At 56.9% G+C, this 19,354-nt stretch overlaps 1 protein-coding gene across 2 annotated transcripts; it reads left to right on the plus strand.

The window, feature by feature from the left end:
• Window positions 1–1,519: 1,519 nt before the first annotated feature.
• PDE4C (phosphodiesterase 4C) lies at window positions 1,520–17,893 on the plus strand (the record flags this gene model as incomplete). Of its 2 annotated transcripts, none has more annotated exons than XM_079702858.1 (15): window positions 1,520–1,761; window positions 10,239–10,430; window positions 11,133–11,169; window positions 11,256–11,329; window positions 11,562–11,614; window positions 11,909–12,021; window positions 12,102–12,195; window positions 12,733–12,896; window positions 13,096–13,194; window positions 13,622–13,786; window positions 13,873–13,972; window positions 14,606–14,760; window positions 16,416–16,538; window positions 16,795–16,977; window positions 17,504–17,893. In XM_079702858.1, 15 exons carry the CDS (start codon window positions 1,520–1,522, stop codon window positions 17,891–17,893), a joined length of 2,184 nt encoding a protein of 727 aa, XP_079558984.1. The 2 variants fall into 2 exon arrangements, with proteins under 2 accessions (XP_079558984.1, XP_079558985.1); XM_079702859.1 differs by lacking the exon at window positions 1,520–1,761 and adding an exon at window positions 7,095–7,240.
• Window positions 17,894–19,354: the final 1,461 nt, after the last annotated feature.

Below are 19,354 nucleotides of genomic sequence, written 5' to 3' on the forward strand. Positions count from 1 at the left end.
AGAAAACAGGTTTGTGGAGGGAGAGTGACAGCCAGCCAGTGACAGAGCCCACATCTCCCACCACGGGACCAGGTTGTCTCCCACTGTCAGCTTTGGAGGGTAGGGAACTGAGCCATATGTAATGGACAGAGAGAAGCAATTTGTTTTGCATCACCCAGCAAGATGTGGTAGTACTGGGGCTGGAGCTCAGTCTGCTTGAATCCCTGGCCCAAGCATTTTCCATTCCTCCAACTTGGGGACATAACTGGGGTAGAGGGTCGACAGTCTTCGTGGGAAATATCCTTGAGATGTCCTGTGAGCTCTCTGCTCCCAAATCTGCTGCACCAAATGGCTGCAAATGCTTCCCTTCCCCAGCCACACCCACCTTCTCAGCCCTGCTCTTGTCCATGTCTACTTCTGTTAACCGTGATAGAAAATATTCTTGCCCTCCCTTTGCCACTTCCCAGGAAATTACCCCTGAGATTAGAATGCCTTGTGGGCAGGGCCTTGAGTTTCTAGAACTGTGGAAGGGAGGGGCAGGCCTGGGATTTGAGGGCAGCAACTGTGACTGTGAGGTGGGGCCCAGGGCGTCACGGGGCAAATGAGACCCTGCCGTTTCTGCTGAGGATCTGGGTGTCGGTGCGGCTAGAAAAGAGTGCCCCTCTCTACTCACCCCTACTGCTGGCAATCCCAACCAGAGGCAGCTTCTGTGTGCACATCCCAGGCATTGGAGAGCCCTGCCACAGCCCTCCCCCGTCTCTCTTTACTTCCCGGATTCCTGCCCTGCGCGTATGGGGGTTTTAAGGTCCCAAAGAGACCCCATCTGGGGCTGAACCGCTAAGCCTACCTTCCTGAGCAGAGACTGCCATCTGCGCCTACCACTGAAGACCAGAGCCCTTGATTCTGCTTCCAGACTCGTCTTTGCTACAGTCATGGGGGAGGGTTGAGGACCCACCACTGCTTTCAGCACCTCCTTGTCTGAAGGTTCTTCTGAACCCCTGTCTGTCCTCCTGCCTTGCCTTTCAGAACCGACAGGTCGCGGACAGCTCCTCTCTGTCTCAGCCACCCGGAGCTCCTGAATCTACTACCTTCTTTCCTTTCGGCATCAGAAGTCGGGGCAGTGCCTTGGTGTGGGGGGTCTCCAGAGCCCCTGTTTTCCCGCTGTCCATTCAGCAGCAACCGGGAGGACAATTTCTGTCTTCACTCCATGTCCATGTCTTGACCCTGTTTCGTTCAGCACTAGAAGGGACCTCAGGCCATTCTTGGCTCTGGGGATCTCCCCAGATCCTGTCTTCAACCCTCACCCCCAAGTTCTTCTTCCCCTCCTATCTATCCTTCAGCACCCTCCCAACAAGGACAGCTCCTCGGTGTCAGCCCCACCTTGAGCCCCTGTGTCTACCTTCTCCCGCCTCAGCACCTCCGGCGCGGACAGCTCCTCTCTGTCTTCACCCCCGGCTCTGGCCGGACCCGGGCTCAGACACTTCGCTCCCAGGGACCGCTCCCCGCGCCCTGCTCTCTGCCTGCTCCCCCGCTTGGTCGCATGGAGACCCCGGGGGTCCAAGAAGGGGTAGAGGCATCCCGCGAGCTGAACCGCGCTCGCAGCCGCCAAGGCACAGCCAGGGCTCCGAAGCACCTGTGGCGGCAGCCCCGGCACCCCATCCGCATCCAGCGGCGCTTCCACTCAGACCCGGACAAGTCTGTGGGCCGCGGGGAGCGGGACCTGAGCCCGCGGCCGGCGATCGAGAAGTCGCGGCGCTCCTGGCCCTCCTCCTTCCGCAGGCTGTAGGTGGGCGGGGGCAGGGCCCTCCCACGGAGTGGGGGAGGGGCGCGCAGGGCCTGGCGGGAATAGGGGAGGGTCTTTGCTCTTCCAGGGGCGGGGGTCTCTGCCTCTTGGCTGAGGCTGGCGCTTTAGAGGAGGGTGGAGTTGGGGGGTGGTAGTGCCATGATTGCTTATGGGTCTGTGTGACCTGGTGTGCCCAAGTGCCGTTGCATCCGAATGCGAGTCTGAGTAGTTGCGACCCCCTGTGTGCTATCTGTTGTGTGAGTGTCCACAGCTGGCTGTGTCTCTGTGGGTGATGGGATGTGTTCAGGTGTGTGTATACCAGTTACCTACGTGCTTGGGTGTTTCCCCTTGTGGTGCCCGTGTGTGTGGCTGGGCACGACTGTCCTCGCTCTGATCCACTTCGGTGTCCAAGGACCCTCCAGACCCTGGAGTGTCCTCGGGTGTTTGTGGGTTTGTGGCCACGGCAAGCATTTCAGGGGAGCTTGGGTTGGGTATATGAGAGGCCCAGGGCAGGCTGTCTGCTGTGCTGGGGGAGGATCCTCCTCTGTGGCGTGTCCACACACACACGCACACACTCACGTGTCCCCTGCTGTCAGAGGGAAGCCTCTTGGGGGGCCTGAGCACAGGATGTTTCTTCCACACAAGAATGAGGTGGAGAAGAGGGGAGTAGAGGTGGGGGAGGGGCTGCTCCCATTTCATATAAACTGAGGGAGGGGGGCAGAATAAGATAAAGACAGAATAGAAACACAGAAAAACAGGGGCCTCAGTGGGGTCAGAGGGGCCTCAGTGCCACCAAAGAGCAGGGTCCAGGAGTCCCAGGCCCTCCTTGGATGTGAGGGGCAGCTAAATCAGGCCAGACCTAGAGCCCTGGGTTTGAGGCCAGGCTGAGTGACCTTGGGTGAGTCGCTTTCCTCTCTGGACTTTTCTCTTGCCTTGGTCCCTGGACCTCCCGGGGCCACAGGCTTCTTGATCAACAAGCCTGGCCTAACACCCCAGCCTGGCCCTCCAGCAGCCCTAGCTGGTGTCTGGGGCAGAAGGACCCCACAGCCCAGAAGGGTTGGAGCTTTCCCAGGTGACCCAGCAGGCCCCTTGCCTCCACCCTCCAGCCCTCAGCTTCTCCTCCCCTCTCTCCCGGTGGCTCATGATTTTCCATCTTCAAGAAAGAACAGAGACTAGGTTTGGGCCCATCTCGGGGGAGAACCACGTGGCTCTGGAAGGCAGGAGTGGTGGGTTGTGTTCCTGTGAGTGTGTGTGTGTGTCCTGCCCATGCATATACGTGCTGATGTGGTGGGAGAGGCTCAGCCTTCAGGGAAGCTAGCTTCAAGGCCAATGTTCTGTGCACTGCCAAGCAAGCAGTGGTGCTTCCCTGAGCCTGTGTCATCAGTGAGATGCAAACACAAACTCATAATTTCTGCATTTTGTCATGAACGTTCTGTGCCAGAGCATAGTCCTCAGCTGTGGCCCTCCTCCCCACTACCCCAGGTGGATCACATGGGTCTGGGAGGGTCTGAGCATCTTGTTCAGCAAGCATTTATTTAGCAGCTACCATGTGCCAGGCCCTGTACTGGGGCCACAGCCCAAGGGCAAGCAGGTGCTCATAGGCTAAAGGTAGAGACAGACTCATACCAGCTGGAGACAACACAGAGTGATCTGTGCTGTGATGGAGAGAGATCAGGGTGCCGTGGGGCCCAGAGGAGGCTTCTGACCCAGCTTTTGGAGGCAGGGGGTGAGGAAGGACTGCTCGGAAGAAGTGACATCTAAGCTTAGCCTGAAGGGTAAAGAGAAGTCAGCCGGGAGGAGTGCAGGGAAGGGTATGCCAAGCAGAAGGAACAGAATGTGCAAAGCGTCAGACTCAAGAGGATCAGATATATGAGGACATGAACACAGATCAGTGTGGCTGGAGGGTGGGAGGGGAGGCTCTTATTCATCTCACAAACATTTACTGAGCACCTACTGAGTGCTGGGCACTGAGGGCACAACTGGGAGCAAGGCAGACCTGGTCCTGCCCTCAAGGGGCTGGCAGATGAGGCAGACACAGATCAAATAATCAGGACAGTAAATGTGAAATTGTACCAATGAGAGGAGGGTGCCCTGAGAATATTTATTTACTTGGCTGGTCACGGAGGGCTTCCTGCAGGGGGTGATGCTTCAACTGTGACCTGAAAGACAAAAAAGTTAGCAGGGGGGACTTCCCTGGTGGCGCAGTGGTTAAGACTCCGCACTTCCAGTGCAGGGAGCCTGAGTTCGATCCTAGGTCAGGGAACTAGATCCCACATGCATGCCACAACTCAGAGTTCGCATGCCACAACTAAGGAGCCCGTGAACCGCAACTAAGGACCCAGTGCAACCAAATAAATAAATAAAAAAAAAAAAGTTAGGAGGGGAAGAGCCTTCAGGCAAGGGCATGGGATAAGAATGAGCCTGGATGCTTTGAAAAACAGCAAGCGGGGAGGGGATGATGAAGCTGAAGCAGAGTGAGCCAAGAGGCGTGTGCTGGGGAGGCAGGCAGGAGTGAGGCCACACAGGCGTCCAGGGAGGTGTGGATTCAGAAGTGAGGGCAATGGGGAGCCGCAGGAGGATCTGGAGCAGAGGAGGGTGAGATCTGACCCATGTGATCATCTGCACATGTGACTCAGCCTCCACCCTCCTCTCTCTATCTAGATTCTCTTATTTATTTTTATTTTTATTTTTTTTGCGGTACGCGGGCCTCTCACTGTTGTGGCCTCTCCCGTTGTGGAGCACAGGCTCTGGACCCGCAGGCTCAGAGGCCATGGCTCACGGACCTAGCCACTCTGCGGCACGTGGGATCTTCCCGGACCGGGGCACGAACCCGTGTCCCCTGCATCAGCAGGCAGACTCTCAACCACTGCACCACTAGGGAAGCCCTAGATTCTTCCAAGGGAGACTTTCCTGGTTGTCCAGTGGTTAAGGCTCCACGCTTCCAATGCAGTGGGTGTGGGTTTGATACGTGGTCAGGAAGCTAAGATCCCACATGCCCTGGAGTGTGGCCAAAACTTTTTTTTTTAATTAGAAAAAAAAAGATAACTAGATTCTTCAGGCGGACTTGGGCAAGTCATCTCTCCTCTCCAGACCCCGGTATACTTGTCCATAAAATGGGTGTAACAGCACCCACCTCCTGTCTCACGGGCGCCACCTGGTGGCAGAGGAGACAAGTGCTTGCCCAGGGAAGAGGCTCAAATAGGGGAAATTGAGACACCGAAGTGTTAAGGGCACTAGAGACTGCTGGGCACCTCCTCAGGTCACATAGCATGCAGGGACAAAGTTAGGGTGAGACAAAGTCATGTCAACCCCTCCTTTGGCCTCTGCCCCTTCCTGGGCGAAGCTTGGGGTCATGTCCCAGCGTCAGGCAGGCCAGGTTTTGAATGCTGAATCTCGGCTCTGTGGCTCAGTTTCTCCACCCAAAAAGCTATTGATAATGCATTTTACCGTTAAAACTGGTTATAAAGTATTTAAAGTTGAATCTATTAATGAAACATTAATATTAAAACTACTGATAAAGCATTAATGTCGAAGTAGCACCTGGGACTGCAGAGGAGATGGAGCCATTTAAGCATTAAGTGGAAGAGGCTGTGGAGGCTGCCAACCTAGGCTTGAATGACCTCAGGCAATGAGCACACGTCTCTGTGCCTCGGTTTCCCCATCCACAAAATGGGAATAATAGTCCCCACTTTATAGAGTTGCTCTGAAAATAAAATGACTTTTACATGCACAGCCCTTGGCTCAGCACCGGGAGAGCAAGGAGTGCTCAGTTCGTACCCATGTGTTTAGCCTTAACCTTCCATTTTGTGTTTGTGAATTCAGGAGAAGGACTGCATCTCTCTGTGTCTCAGTCTCTCCTTGGGGATATGAGAACACTGTGAGTCTCCCCCATGGGGCTGAGATGGTGTCAAGGCTCCTTGGACCCAGCCCCAGTCTCTCCACTAGACTGATCCTGGCGGCCTCTATCCCCTGGGGACAAGCTATAATTAGGTATAGCCACAGCAGCTACAGATGGTATTTTTGTCTTGGGGACAGAGAGTCTGATTCCCACCAGGTGTCCGGTTGCAGGGCCATGGGGACAGAAGGGGGTTCCCAGCCAGACCCTTGAGACTCTCTGTCCTCCTGAGCCCCAGTGTGACTCCTCTGTGGGCCTCCATTTTCTCATCTATGCAACGGGGACCATAGTATGAGTGAGATGTCAGGGGAGGGTCAGGGTCTCACCACTGAAGCCCTGATCTCCTGAAATAGTATCTCACATCCCCCCAGGATTGCCAGAAACCTGGGTGGCATTTGTCTGGGACTCCCAAAACTAGTGCAGTCCCCTGGGGCAAGGCCCAGGCAGGGGGCTTGTTATCCCACAGCAGGACACAGTCAGGCCCATAGATTCTGTGTGGCCTCAGCTGGGCCTTGGTTGCTTCTGCCTGAGAGGTGGGTGTTCTGGGTCTTGTCTCCAAGTGTGACATTCTCCAAGACTTGGTTTCCTTTTCTGAAGAATGGGGCAAGACCACCCAACCCCAGCATTCTGAGGGTAGGCCAGCTGGTACAGACCCCTGAACAGCCCCCCTGATACCAGGGGCAAGGCTTCCCTTTCCAAGGGTCCTTCCTGGGGTGGGTGGTGGCAGCTGAAGCTTCACAGGACCGGAAGGCCTGGCAGGAGTGGAGTGTGGATGTTTGTCCAGTAGAGACAGCAGGAGAGGGGAAACGACCCAGAGACAGGGCCTGGGGAATGTCAGAGCAGGTGGAGGTCATGTGGGGACTTGTGGAGGGCGACAGGAAGAGGGGGAGCTGCCTTGCAGTGAAGACTTGCGTCTGTTACCACTTTTCTCCAAGCCTCAGTTCCCCACCTGACAAAGGATTAAGGGTTTGTAGTTTCTGAGCAGCCCCTTGGTGGCTCAGTCCTCAGTTTCTCCATCTGGAAAATGGGTAGAGGGGTGTTGCAAGCACTGTGTGGGATCTGGGCAGCCCCTCGGCAAACTCTGTGTCTCGGTGACTCCCTGATAATGGAGAGCACTTCCTTTTTTGAACTTCTGTATCTCTCTTTTCAGCCGAGTTATCAGCTGAGCAAGCTGCACTACTGGGGGACAAGGTGGCAGAGGGAAGTGGTATAAGATGCAGTTTCTGGGCTCCCCCAAAGGGGAAGCAGAGAGTGTCCCGTCTAGCTCAGTGCCTCGGTTTCCCCATTTGTCCCGGTGAGGGCGTCCCTGAGCGGTCCTGCGGCGAAGGCGGGGCGGGTGCGCCTCCTGCCCTCTCCCCGCCGGGCCCCGCCCCCGTGGTTGTCCAGAAAAGGTCCCGCGCAGCCTGTACTCTGTCCAGCCTGCACGCGGTCTTGGCGATGCAGGGCCCCCCTGCGCCCGCCCCGGCCCCTGTGCCCAGCTCCCCCCGGGGCTCCCCGCGCGGCTCCCCCGGGCTCTTCAGGAAGCTCCTGGTGAACCAGAGCATCCGCCTGCAGCGGCGCTTCACCGTGGCCCATCCGCTGTGGTGAGGCGAGACAGTGGGCCTCGCAGGGGTCATGGGAACCGCCGGGCTGGAGGTGGGAAGGGCAGAGTCAAGGACAGCTGGGGCCAGGTGGGGGGTCAGGGCATGAAGGCTCCGCCCCTTTGCCCTTTCTCGGTATCTCTCTCCCTCTGCCCTATCTCTGTCTCTTTTAGTTGATGACTGTCTCTCTCCATCTCTGTTTCCCTCCACCCACCGCCTGGACACACGCCCAGGGGACCAGCCGTCTGTCCCTCTCCAGCTGTGCGGCCTGGAGCAGGACGGGCTGAGGCTCACGTCTCCTTCTGACCCTCGCCAACCCGGGGCAGGCGGGCTGAGAGTCCTGGAGGTGGAGGGAAGAGGGTCACTCCTCCCCTTGGTCTGCCCCCGCCATCCGTTCTGGCGCCAGCAACGGGATGGCCTGGTGGCCTCACAGTAAGCCCTCCATCTCCGCGGAGGAAGAAGTGATTTGATGCAGGCCTTTGAGGCAGGGTGTTCGCGGTGTTAAGAGAGCTTGTTGCGCACCCGCGCAGAGCGCCGCCTCTGCGCAGCCCCACTCGGTTGCGTTCTCCAAGGACTCGTTCCACCGCTTTAGGTTTGAATTCCGGCCCTTCAGGAAGCGACTGTCACATCGTGGGTCGCAGGGCAGAGGCTGGGGTTGGAGGTGGGGCTGGCGGGCGCCGACTGGGTCTCGTACCTTGCGCTTGGCTCGTGCGGTTTTCTCACTTGGTAATTTGGCATCTTGCGGCTCAGAGACTAAAGGTCCCTTCTCCAAGGTCACACGGCCAGTGGCAGCTGGTGGAGACGGGGGCAGTTGTGACTGTGGTCCCTGATGGCGCCATTTCAGGCCGAGACTGGGGTCCCGGGTCCGGGAGAGCGCCCCCAGGGCACCAGAAGCTTGCGAAGAGGGGTCCCCGCCGAGGGCTCCGGAGTGAGGACAGGGGCGTCGAGGACGTCAAGGGCGTGAGGCTGGGCGAGGGCAGGTCTCTCCGAGGCCCCTGTGCTTCAGTTTACCTGTCTGGGACAGACGCGCCGTTCCCACAGTCGGTGCGAGCTCCTCCCCGCTGCCCGCGTCATGGAACCACGGCCTGACCCAGCAGCTCTCGGCTAAGTTTAGAGCAGAAAGAAAAACAGCTTCCCCCGTAGCGACAAAACCCCGGGTCAGCCCTTAACTCTCCGTGCTCGCTACTTGGATTCGAACCCACCACGCTGTGGCCTCTCCCGGCCTCAGTTTCCGTATTCATCCATAGGTGTGCTTTTCCCAGAACTTTTGGGGAGATGAGAGGGAGGGGTAGGTGGTAGCCACTCCCAGGCCTCCCCCTCTGAGCACAGGTTTAGGGTATCCACCGCCACTAACCCGCCCCCAAGAATCCTCTCCTCCAGCCACCCGGCACACTTGGAGGCCGGGTAAGGGCTAAGAAGTCCCGCCCCTTCGGGTGACGTCACGAAGCGGGAACTCAGAAACGCTGGACTTGAGGGGCTTCCCCAGGAGCCCCAGAACCCGAACAGACCGAGAGCGGTCGGACATAGCCGAACATCCGAGTGAGGCCGGACTAAGCCGAATATGCCCGACCTGGCCCGAGTGCCACCCGGACTTGCTCGAAAACTTGGCGCGACGGGACGTAGCCGAACACGCCCGAACGCATCCGAACCTACCCGAATGCGGTCGGTTGTAGCCGAATTCTACCGAACTCACCCGACAGAACTCACGGGAAGAGGTCGAATCCTGTATGATCAGACCCAGCTTAGTCCAACCTGGCCGTACTTGACCGAGCCGGACCGAATCCAGCTGAACCGGACAGAATCCTGCCGAATTCCCCACCCCCAACCCGGTCTGAGCCGAATTCCTTGCTCGGAGTCTTCCGGCAGGCGCCTATCCCATCCGTGGACTGGGATGGGGTGACCTCGAGGGGGACCAGGTGGACACTGGCCCTCGGCCAGGAGGGGCGTGTCTAGGGGCGGCCCCTGGGGTCTTCCTGTCTCCGTCTTTCCTGCCCGCTCCCTTCTCAGAAACCTGTGACCCACTTGCAGCCCCTCTCCCTGGTTGCTAACTCCCCCTCCCACACTTCTGTTCTAGCCCCATGCCCCCTGCCACTCTTTCTCTGGCTCCAAGGGGGAGAGTCGTAGATCCCCCTTATTCCGTCAGGGTGTGGCTGGAGGGAGAGACGGGACTGAGAGATGGGAGGGGCGATTGGGGATTGCCTGGAACAGGAGGAGGACGGTGCTCTGGGGTGAGGACACATCCTGTGCAAAGGCCCAGAGGTGGAAGAGAACAGGCAGAGTGTTCAGGCCAAAAATAAAGCAGAAGAACTGGCGAGCTAAGGATAGGGCCAGAGCGAGCTGGAGGCGTGGTTGGTGAGATTGGGGTGGGGCCATATAGGCTGAGGGTGGGGACCTGGAGCTGGGGAAAGGGGACAGGTGGTCCAGGGCGTAGCCAAAGCTGGCTGGGGATGGGGCCTCTCCTGGCTGTGAGGAGCCTTCGAGTGTGCCCCGTCTAGGCGGGACCCAGGTCCCCTCCAGAGAGGAAAGCCCAGGAAGTCGTTTCCAATCCCCATGAACTTACCCTGCGACCTGGACCTCAGTTTACTCCTTAGTAATACGGGAGCCCTGTCGCTCTCCTCAGGTGCTCGGTTGTAACTCCCTGAAAGCACCCTGGGGATGAAGTCTACCACACCCATATTAGAAACAAAGTTGTTGATGTCCATAGAAAAGCTGTGACCCATGGTCACAACAGCCACTTGGAGACAGATATGAAGCTCATGCCCTGGAGTCCAGATTAGTCCCAGTGGAAGAGACTCTGGGGTACAGAGGTGGAGATGGAGGCGTGAGGGGTGCAGTGTCCCTGAGTGGGGGTGTGACCGTGGGACAGATGGACAAGCTGCAGGCCACTCCTGCCCAGCCAACCACGTGGCCCCAGGGAGGATGTGACAAAACTGATATAGGCCTTGACCCAGCATCCATATGCCAGGACCCTCAGCTCTGACTATGACTCCTTTTCCTTCAGCTTGGACCTGGAAAATGGGCTATCGTGCAGAAGAAGCGCCCTGGACCCTCAGGCCGGGTCTGGCCTTGGCCGGGTCATCCAAGCACCTGCCCAGCACAGCCAGAGGCGGGAGTCCTTCCTGTACCGCTCAGACAGTGACTACGAACTCTCGTCCAAGACCATGTCCCGGAACTCCTCTGTGGCTAGCGACCTGTGAGTCTGAGGCTAGGGGATAATACCGCTTTCTCCTTCCTTCCTTCCTTTATTCCTCCATTCGGCACGCCTCCTTCAAATGGCCGTTTGAGGTGGACCTTAAAGTTTATGTAGGAGTTTGCCTATTTGCTTGTTCAGTCGGACATGCGGAGAATGATATCCAGTGATCCTCTGTGCTTCACTTTAGGCTGGGGTTGGGTGGCAATCCAGTGACATTAAGGCCAATTAACAGCAACTGAACGAACACTTTGATTTGAGCTTTCTGGTAGCCATAATTTCCTGCCTCTACTAAGACCCCTGTTGCCCCTGGGACTCAGATTCTCCATTTGTGAGATGGGGATAAAGCGAGTGATTGGTCAGAGGGGCTGTGGCTGCTTTCAGAGAAGAGTCAGGTGAGGGGAGTCCAGGAACTACTAGGAAGACACCCAAAGGAGGGATTCGGGACAAGAGGATGCACTCAGCTGAGGGCACAGTGTGGGGAAAAGCTGAAAGATGGGGGACTTGCCTGGCGGTCCAGTGCTTAAGACTCCGCGCTTCCACTGCAGGGGGCACGGGTTCAATAACTAAGATCCCGCATGCCGCGTGGCGCAAAAAGGAAAAACAACAACAACAACAACAACAAAAACCCCAGAAAAAACTGGAAGATGGGAACGTGTGGGAGGGCTCCTTCTGACCGCCCTTCCATGTCTGGTCTCCCCGCAGACACGGAGAAGACGTGATTGTGACACCCTTTGCCCAGGTGGGTGCCCACCTCTTCCTTCTCCCGTGTGCCGGGTAGGTAGAGCCGACCCCTCCTTCCCAACGCTGGCCACCCCCCCCCCGCAGGTCCTGGCCAGTCTGAGGACAGTTCGGAGCAACGTTGCGGCCCTCGCCCACCTGCAAGGCCACGGGGCAGCCAAGTACGCAGGGGGCGGGGCGGGGGCGGGGCCTTGCGGAGAGAAGGGCAGGGCCTGGCGGAGAGGGGCGGGATCAGAAGACAAGGTGGGCGAAGCAGAGGCGGGGCACGGGCGGAAAGGGCGCGGCTGGCAATTCGGGGATGGGGGGAAGAGGAGGAGGGGCCGGGGCCAGGAGGTCTTGGGGGCGGGGCCCCTATGGGTGGGGCAGGCCGCTCCTGAGCCGATTGTACTGCAGGCAGGCATGCATCGGGAGCACCCCATCTGGCAGTCAGCCCCCTCCACCAACAGGTAATGCGCCTGCTCCTATCCCCTCCTTCCACTGTGGGACAGCTGTGAACTTCCTCTCTATGGGGACCTCCCCAGCCCATGAATCCTTGGGCTGTGCTAATTGTAAACCTCTCCCCCACCCCACCTCGCCACCCCCCCGCCCAAGCACCCTTGGGGATGTGGAGATCCTGGGGTCCTGAGTGGCCTCATTCTCACTGGGAAGGGATCCAGGGTCCAGAGGCAGAGATGGGAGCAGGAGGGGCACAGGGTTCCCAAGTGGGGGTGGGGCAGGCCCCTGACCAGCTTGGCCTCCAGAGGACACCGGGCAGAAGCTGGCTTTGGAGACACTGGACGAGCTGGATTGGTGTTTGGATCAGCTGGAGACACTGCAGGCGCGGCACTCGGTGGGGGAGATGGCCTCCAACAAGGTTAGTAGAGCCAGATAACTGAGATCACTTGCCTATGTCCACAGTGCCCCCATCATCACTGACATCACCTTCCTCTGCAGTTCAAGTGGATGCTGAACCGGGAGTTGACTCACCTGTCTGAAGCCAGCAGCTCTGGGAACCAAGTGTCTGAGTACATATCCCGAACCTTCCTGGGTGAGCTATGGTGGGTCACTGACTAGGCCACATTACAGAGGTAGGAAGAGGGAAGGGAAAGAAAGACTTCTGCTACAGACCTCAACTGAGGAAGATAGAACCAGACACGGATACCCCCAGCCCCATGAGGCAGGGCTGGACCAGAGGGAGGGGCAGGAGGATCTTCCAGGAGGAGGGGGACATTAAGGTTAGGGTTTTGAAGCATGAGTAGAAGTTTGCCAAGGAGGAGATAGAGGAAACGACAGAGCTGGGTCTCCAGCTTGGGAGACGGACAGGACATTTGACTGTTTTGGGAAAAATACTAAGCTCCAGGTGCCCAGGGGCCATGTCCAGCAGAAGAGGTCACTGAGATCAGCCTTGAACAGAGGAGAAGGGTATCTACAGGCCAGAAAGGAGTTTACTCTGAGATTACTTTGGTCCAGGTAAAAAGGAAATAGGTTGATCTTGAGGCTTGGCAAGGTCCAGTACTTGAGGCCAAGCAGGCTAACCCTAGCAGGTGAATTGACTTCTCTGAGCCCTACCCTGCCCCATCTACAGACCAGCAGACTGAGGTGGAGTTGCCCAGGGTGACCCCCACGGAGCCCCCAAGGCCCATGTCTCAGATCAGCGGCCTGCGTGGACTCCCCCACAGTACCAGCCTTTCTGCAGCCACTGTCCCACGCTTTGGGGTCCAGACTGATCAGGAGGGGCAACTGGCCAAGGTGGGTTTACAATAGGAATGCTGAGACCCAGGTTTGAATCCTGGCTCTGTGTGGCTACCCTATTTTGGGCCTCAGTTTGCCCACCTATATACTGACCAGGTGGGGCTCAGTGTAGAACCTGAGGCCTGGGGATGGGGGTTGAGGCTCCAGAGTCTGGGGAAGTTGGGCTGCAGTTAAGCTCCAGTCCTTCACATTTTAGGAGCTGGAAGACACCAAGAAGTGGGGACTTGATGTGTTCAAGGTGGCAGAGCTAAGTGGGAACCGGCCCCTCACAGCTATCATGTTCAGCATCTTTCAGGTACCTCCCCTGCCCTTGGCTTCTAATTCCCTTGTGTTTCCTTCACTCCTTCCTACCTCAGGACCTCAGGGGACACATATTCTTCAAATCCTCCCTAACATCCCTGAGTGGGGTCATTTGAGCAGGGGCATTGAAGGATGGATAGGCATTTGTTAGGTTTAAAAGTTCACTGCTGATTGGCAACAAGACTCAAGCCTCAGCCTTGGGCCAGGCCTGAAGAGACCCAGTCTGTAGGGAACAACTGTGGGGTCAGAGATGAGCCAGAGGGGAAGGACAGAGACCAGGGGAGTTCAGAGGGAGAGCAGGGAGGGCATCCTGGAAGAGGGGAAACTTGAGAGATAGGGATTCAGAAGGAGAGAAGGCATAGGAATAGTGTGTGCTGCCACCCAGAGGCCGAGGCCCTGACTGGGGCCCTGTGATGGACCAGGAACGGGACCTGCTCAAGACATTTCGGATCCCAGCAGACACGCTTGCCACCTACCTACTGACACTGGAGGGTCACTACCACAACGATGTGGCCTACCACAATAGCCTACACGCCGCTGACGTGGCCCAGTCTACACATGTGCTGCTGGCCACACCTGCGCTTGAGGTAGGGCCCTACAGCTGCAGGCAGCCCTGGTGCGTGCAGGGCACAGAGAGCCTGCCCCTCACCTCTTATGCTCCGTGCCCACTCAGGCCGTGTTCACTGACCTGGAAGTCCTGGCTGCCATCTTTGCAAGCGCCATCCATGATGTGGATCATCCTGGGGTCTCCAATCAGTTTCTCATTAACACCAGTGAGTTAGGGGGCTGGGCCCTGCCACCACCTGTCAATCAAGTGATGTTAGATGGTCCCATTCCTGCTCTGAGTCTCCCTGTTTGTGAAATGACTGCCACAATCTTCCCTCCCTTAGGTGCTGAGAGCAGACCCGGATATATAGTAGATACTCAATAAATGAGAGAATAACAAATGTGGCAGAGCTGATTTGGGCCCACTGAGATTTTAAAGTTTAGGATCCTTTGTGGTGTCAGAAAAACTCAGTCAACAAGCAATTATTGGGTACCTCTTATATACATCCCTGGAGAGCTGGAGATAAGAGTGGAGCCCTCTCACTTGAGGATCCCAGGGTCTAATAAGACAAAGACTTGGTAGTTCATTCAACCAGCACACAGCACTGTCTCCTGCCATGTCAAGTCCCCAAGGAGTCACCAGTCTTGAGGAGGTAGAGCTGAACACAGATGCCCCCAGCCCTGCAGAGTCAGGGCAGGGCCATGGGGAGAGACAGGGTCCTGGAAGGCTTCCTGGAGGAGGGGGCATTGGAGTTGGGGCTTCAATGCATGAGTAGGAGTTTACTGGGAATTTACAGAACCGGCCTTTGGGTGGAGTGGGTTGGATGGGCAGGTCTTGAGGTGCTCCACCCCCCCTACAGACTCAGAGCTTGCACTTATGTACAATGATACCTCCATGCTGGAGAACCACCACCTGGCTGTGGGCTTCAAGCTGCTGCAGGCAGAGAACTGTGACATCTTCCAGAACCTCACCACCAAGCAGCGGCTGAGTCTGCGCAGGATGGTCATCGACATGGTGAGACAACAGCGATGGATGGGGTGGGGCGACCTTGGTATGGCTGGGGGTTCAGTTGGACCAGGCCATGTCCCCATTCTGAGTCCGAGCTTCCTGGTCTTTAAAACGGGGCAATGACTGTCCAAGGCTTGGGTAGGGGTGACTAGGCCCTTGGTCAGGCTAATCAGGTTTTGGATGTGATTCACGTGCAAATGATGTGGAAACTTTCTGGGGTTTCAGGTGCAACTTTTCTGACCCTTAAGTCTGTGCATTTGATATTTTTCAAGTTGGGAGACACCAGTACATTTTGGGGTCTTATGCATCAATTAATTTATTTAACAAGCATTTATTGAGCATCCATTGTGCTTGTCCTGTGACAGTGACCATTAGAATTCTGGCCTTTATGAAACTCACAGTCTGTGGGGGAGATGGACACACAGGTGGGAACCATGATGGGGGACCCACAAGCAGAGCCATGATGGGGGACCTGTAGACAGAGCTGTGATGGAGAGATGCTCAAGGTTGAGGAGGGCTTCCCCAGGAGGGAACACTGAAGTCAGGGCCTGAAGAGTGTAGAGGACCATGGGGTGGGGAGGAGTGTTCCCAGCAGAGAGAACAGCATGTGGGGAGGGCTCAGAGGAAACCAGGCTCCAAGTGAAGAGGAACTAAAAGTTTGCTGAGGGAGAGTGGGGGCTCTGGGCAGTGGGCACTCCCAGTGGAAGCATCATTTGGTCCAGGTGGGAGGTTTGGGGAGAAGTTTTTTTTAATATTTATTTATTCATTTAGCTGTGCTGGGTCTTAGTTGCCGCACAAGGGATCTTCATTGCAGCGTGCAGGATCTTCGTTGCCGCATGCAGGATCTTTAGTTGTGGCATACGGGATCTTTAGTTGTGGCATGCGGGCTCTTAGTTGCGGCATGAGGGATCTAGTTCCCTAACCAGGGATCGAACCAGGACCCCCTGCATTGGGAACATGGAGTCTTAACTGCTGGACCACCGGGGAAGTCCCCTGGGGAGAAGTTTTGAGACTTCTGTCTGATTCTCAGAGAAGCCCGTGGGTCATTCCTGGGCTGGGTCCGCATGGGTCCAGCTAAATGATTTTTAAGCAGCTGTGCTCAGAGCTGAACTTCCCTTCTGGTGGCTGAAAACAGCCCTCCCAGCCACGCAGCAGCCACAGGAAGGTTTGGGGAGCACTCAGTCCACCTGTGGCTCCCACGGCCCTCTGGATAAATCCCCTGCTCCTCCCTGAGGCCCTCCCCACTCTTGTCACCCTCACTTGATCCCATGTTGCTCCTGCACTCGTTTGTTCTAGCCACAACTCTCTCCTCTATGTTCCTCAGCTTATTCAGCCTCAGGACCTTTGCACTGGCCAAGTCATCTGCTGGGCTTCAGGCATGTTTCATGTCAACCCCCAGGTCTAATCTCCCTCCCTCATGCCCTGTCTCACATGTGGGATGCACCCCACAAGCCCAGCAACCTTGGAGAAGGGACTATTGACTCAGCTTCTCTTGTGAGCTGGGTTTACAGCAAATCTTGATACATGCCCCCATTTGACAGATGAGGACACTGAGGCTCAGAGGGCTGAGGATCCAAGTGGGTGTGGCATCTGGGAGGTGGGGAGTGGGGGTGGGGCAGGCGCTATCCTCATACCTGCCATCCTCCTTCACCTTCCCCCAGGTGCTGGCCACAGACATGTCCAAACACATGAACATCCTGGCTGACCTCAAGACCATGGTGGAGACCAAGAAGGTGACAAGCCTTGGAGTCTTGCTGCTAGACAACTACTCCGACCACATCCAGGTGTGTGGCTGGGCCAGCCCTAAGGTCTTGGTTTCCACAGTCTCATTCAGCTGCATTTATGAAGTGCCAACTGCGTGCCCAACTTGAAGAAATGGAGGCACATACGGTCACGTGGCTGTGCCTTAGCCACCCTTTCCCCTGCCCAGCCTCAGTTTCCCCACCTGTAAGATGGGTAGGTCCATGGCGCCAGCCTCTGGGGCAGGTACCAGGCGTGGGGTGGCCTGGCCTGAGCCCTCCCGAGCCTCGGTCTCACCAGGTCTTGCAGAGCCTGGTGCACTGTGCCGACCTCAGCAACCCCACCAAGCCGCTGCCGCTCTACCGCCAGTGGACAGACCGCATCATGGCTGAGTTCTTCCAGCAGGGCGACCGTGAGCGCGAATCAGGCCTGGACATCAGCCCTATGTGCGATAAGCACACGGCCTCAGTGGAGAAGTCCCAGGTCTGAGGGTGACTGAGCCGAGCTGGTGGGCACTGGGGAGGTGGGAGGGAAAGGAGTGGCTGAGCTGACCCCACGAGTCCTGGCTTGACCCCTGGCTGGCAAATGAGGGGATGTGGCCTAAGGGTCTGCACTGGGCTGTGCAGAGTCAGGCCTGGTGTGTATTCCCTCTGGGCTGCCAGAAGAGAGATCTTCACTCATTTGTGGAGTTTGGAAGTATCTGTTCTGAGTGACATAGGAGATTCTTGAGGCGCTCCCAGTCTGGGGGACACATTCATCCAGCTCTGAGGAGCCAGGGCTGAGGTAGAGGGAAAGACTTAGGGGTTGGGGGAGCTCAAAAGGGGCAGAGGAGTCTTCCAAGAGGAGGGGTTATTTGAAGAGGGTTTCGAAGGATGTGTAGGAGTTGGGAAATGGCATTCCAGGCAGAGGGAACAACCTGGGCAAAGGTCTGGGGGCTGGACTGGGTCTAGGTTCCATGGTAACTCACCACCCAGCAACCTCTATCCCCCAACTCTGTATCACCCCACAGGTGGGTTTCATTGACTACATTGCCCACCCACTGTGGGAGACGTGGGCTGACCTGGTACACCCAGATGCACAGGACCTGCTGGACACTCTGGAGGACAACCGCGAGTGGTACCAGAGCAAGATCCCCCGCAGCCCTGTGGACCCCACCAGCCCCAAGCAGGGTGGTCTGGACAGATTCCAGTTTCAGCGGACTCTGCAGGAGGCAGAAGAGGAGGAGGGAGAGGAGGAGGGAGCCCTGGGTGGGGAGGCCTCAGAGTCACCTGACACTGAGCTCCTGTTCCCTGAGGCCAGCCCAGACCCTGGGGCCCTATACCTGGAAAACCAGAGGACCGTGGGCAAGCCCTGTGTTGACCATGAGGGCAATGTGATGGCTGAGCCTTTGGGAACCTAGTGGCCCCTGATGGGTGGGTGGACTTTCCAGGAAGAGGTCCCAGGTGGCCCCTGCTTTGCCTTCCCCACCCACTGAGGGAGACAATCAGGCTTTTAGCTACAGACAGGTCTCAGGGTTGAATTGGAGGCACCAGGAGGGATCCATTCTGACCCTGAGCTCAGCTGAGAGAGCTCTCCAAGGAGCTGGGCTGGGGGCAGCCTCTTCCAGGGCCCTTGAGTTCTCCCTCCTGGACTTCAACCCCTGGTGTAGAAAGAGAGTATCTGCCAGGCCTTTTGTGCATCTTCTCCAGTGGTCACTCTTCAGCCACGTCAATCACTTTATTCTTTCATTCTTTATCCAATAATTACCGGGCACCTACTGTGTGCCAGGCCTGTGCCTCTTATGTGCCTCTGGGGTAGCCCTGCACAAGGAGCTGGGGAGTCAGCCTCAAGGAGATGCCCCCTCCCCTAGACACCTCCCCTTCATCTGCAAGGCAGCTCATTACAAGAGAACAAGAACTTGAATGGGAGAATTCTCAGCACCAAAGCTTCATCCAGGCCCAGTTCTGGCTCTGGAGCTCTGGTGGGGAGTGATAGGGGCCATGAAAGAGAGGGCTGTGTGTCAGGAACTGTCTCTGAAGACTGATTTAGCCTTCATTGCTTGTGCACTGGCTGTTGCTTTAAGTTGCTGTGGTTTCTGTTTTCAGTCTAAGGATCCTAGTTCTCCCTGGTCCCAGGACCCAGTGCTGGCTCCCTTATACTTTCTCCCTCTCTAGAACAGCAACAAAAGCACAGACTTCTCCCCCACGGAAGGTCTCTCCATCTTCTGATTCTGAGGCTGTCTCAGATTCCCCGTAGGGAAAAGGAAGCCTCTGATGCTTTCTTGCGAGTCACAGCCCCTTCTGGGCCTCAGTTTCCCCTCCATGGCCTGATCCTTGGTACTTGGGTAAACTTTAGTTGGAGGGTGGTGTTTGTGACCTCCCTGAAATATCTTAGAAATATGGGGCATTCTCTGGGTTTAAATAAACTCTATCACCCATAATTAGTACCGTGCCCATTTCACGGATGGGGAAATAGGAGCGGAGAGGTCCTGTGGCCTGAGGGCTCAAGGCCCTGTAGCTGGGGGGGCAGACGTTAGCCAGCGGCGCCCCCTGGTGGCTGGAGGCGCAGCGGGGAGGCGGGGCGAATTCGGGGCCCTTCCTCGCTTTACCAGAAGTCTCTCCCGCACCCAGCTTGGTTGAGTTCACCCTGAGGGTGCCGGCCTGGCGCAGAGCAGGTGAGGCGGCTCTGTGCTCAAGTCTCAGATTCAATTCCCGCTTCCGGAGGCCTCAGTATCCCCCCATTCCCACCCCACCCCCCCACCCCCTAGCCTCCCTCCCCGCGTGTCTGATGATTTATACATGGCACAAGTCATCACAGCAGCCCCTGGCTTCAAGAACAGCAGGCTTCATTCCTAAATAATTTAATTAATAATTTCATTCCA

This window comes from Hyperoodon ampullatus, assembly GCF_949752795.1.
Source record: "Hyperoodon ampullatus genome assembly, chromosome: 4".
NCBI classification, from domain to species: domain Eukaryota; kingdom Metazoa; phylum Chordata; class Mammalia; order Artiodactyla; family Ziphiidae; genus Hyperoodon; species Hyperoodon ampullatus.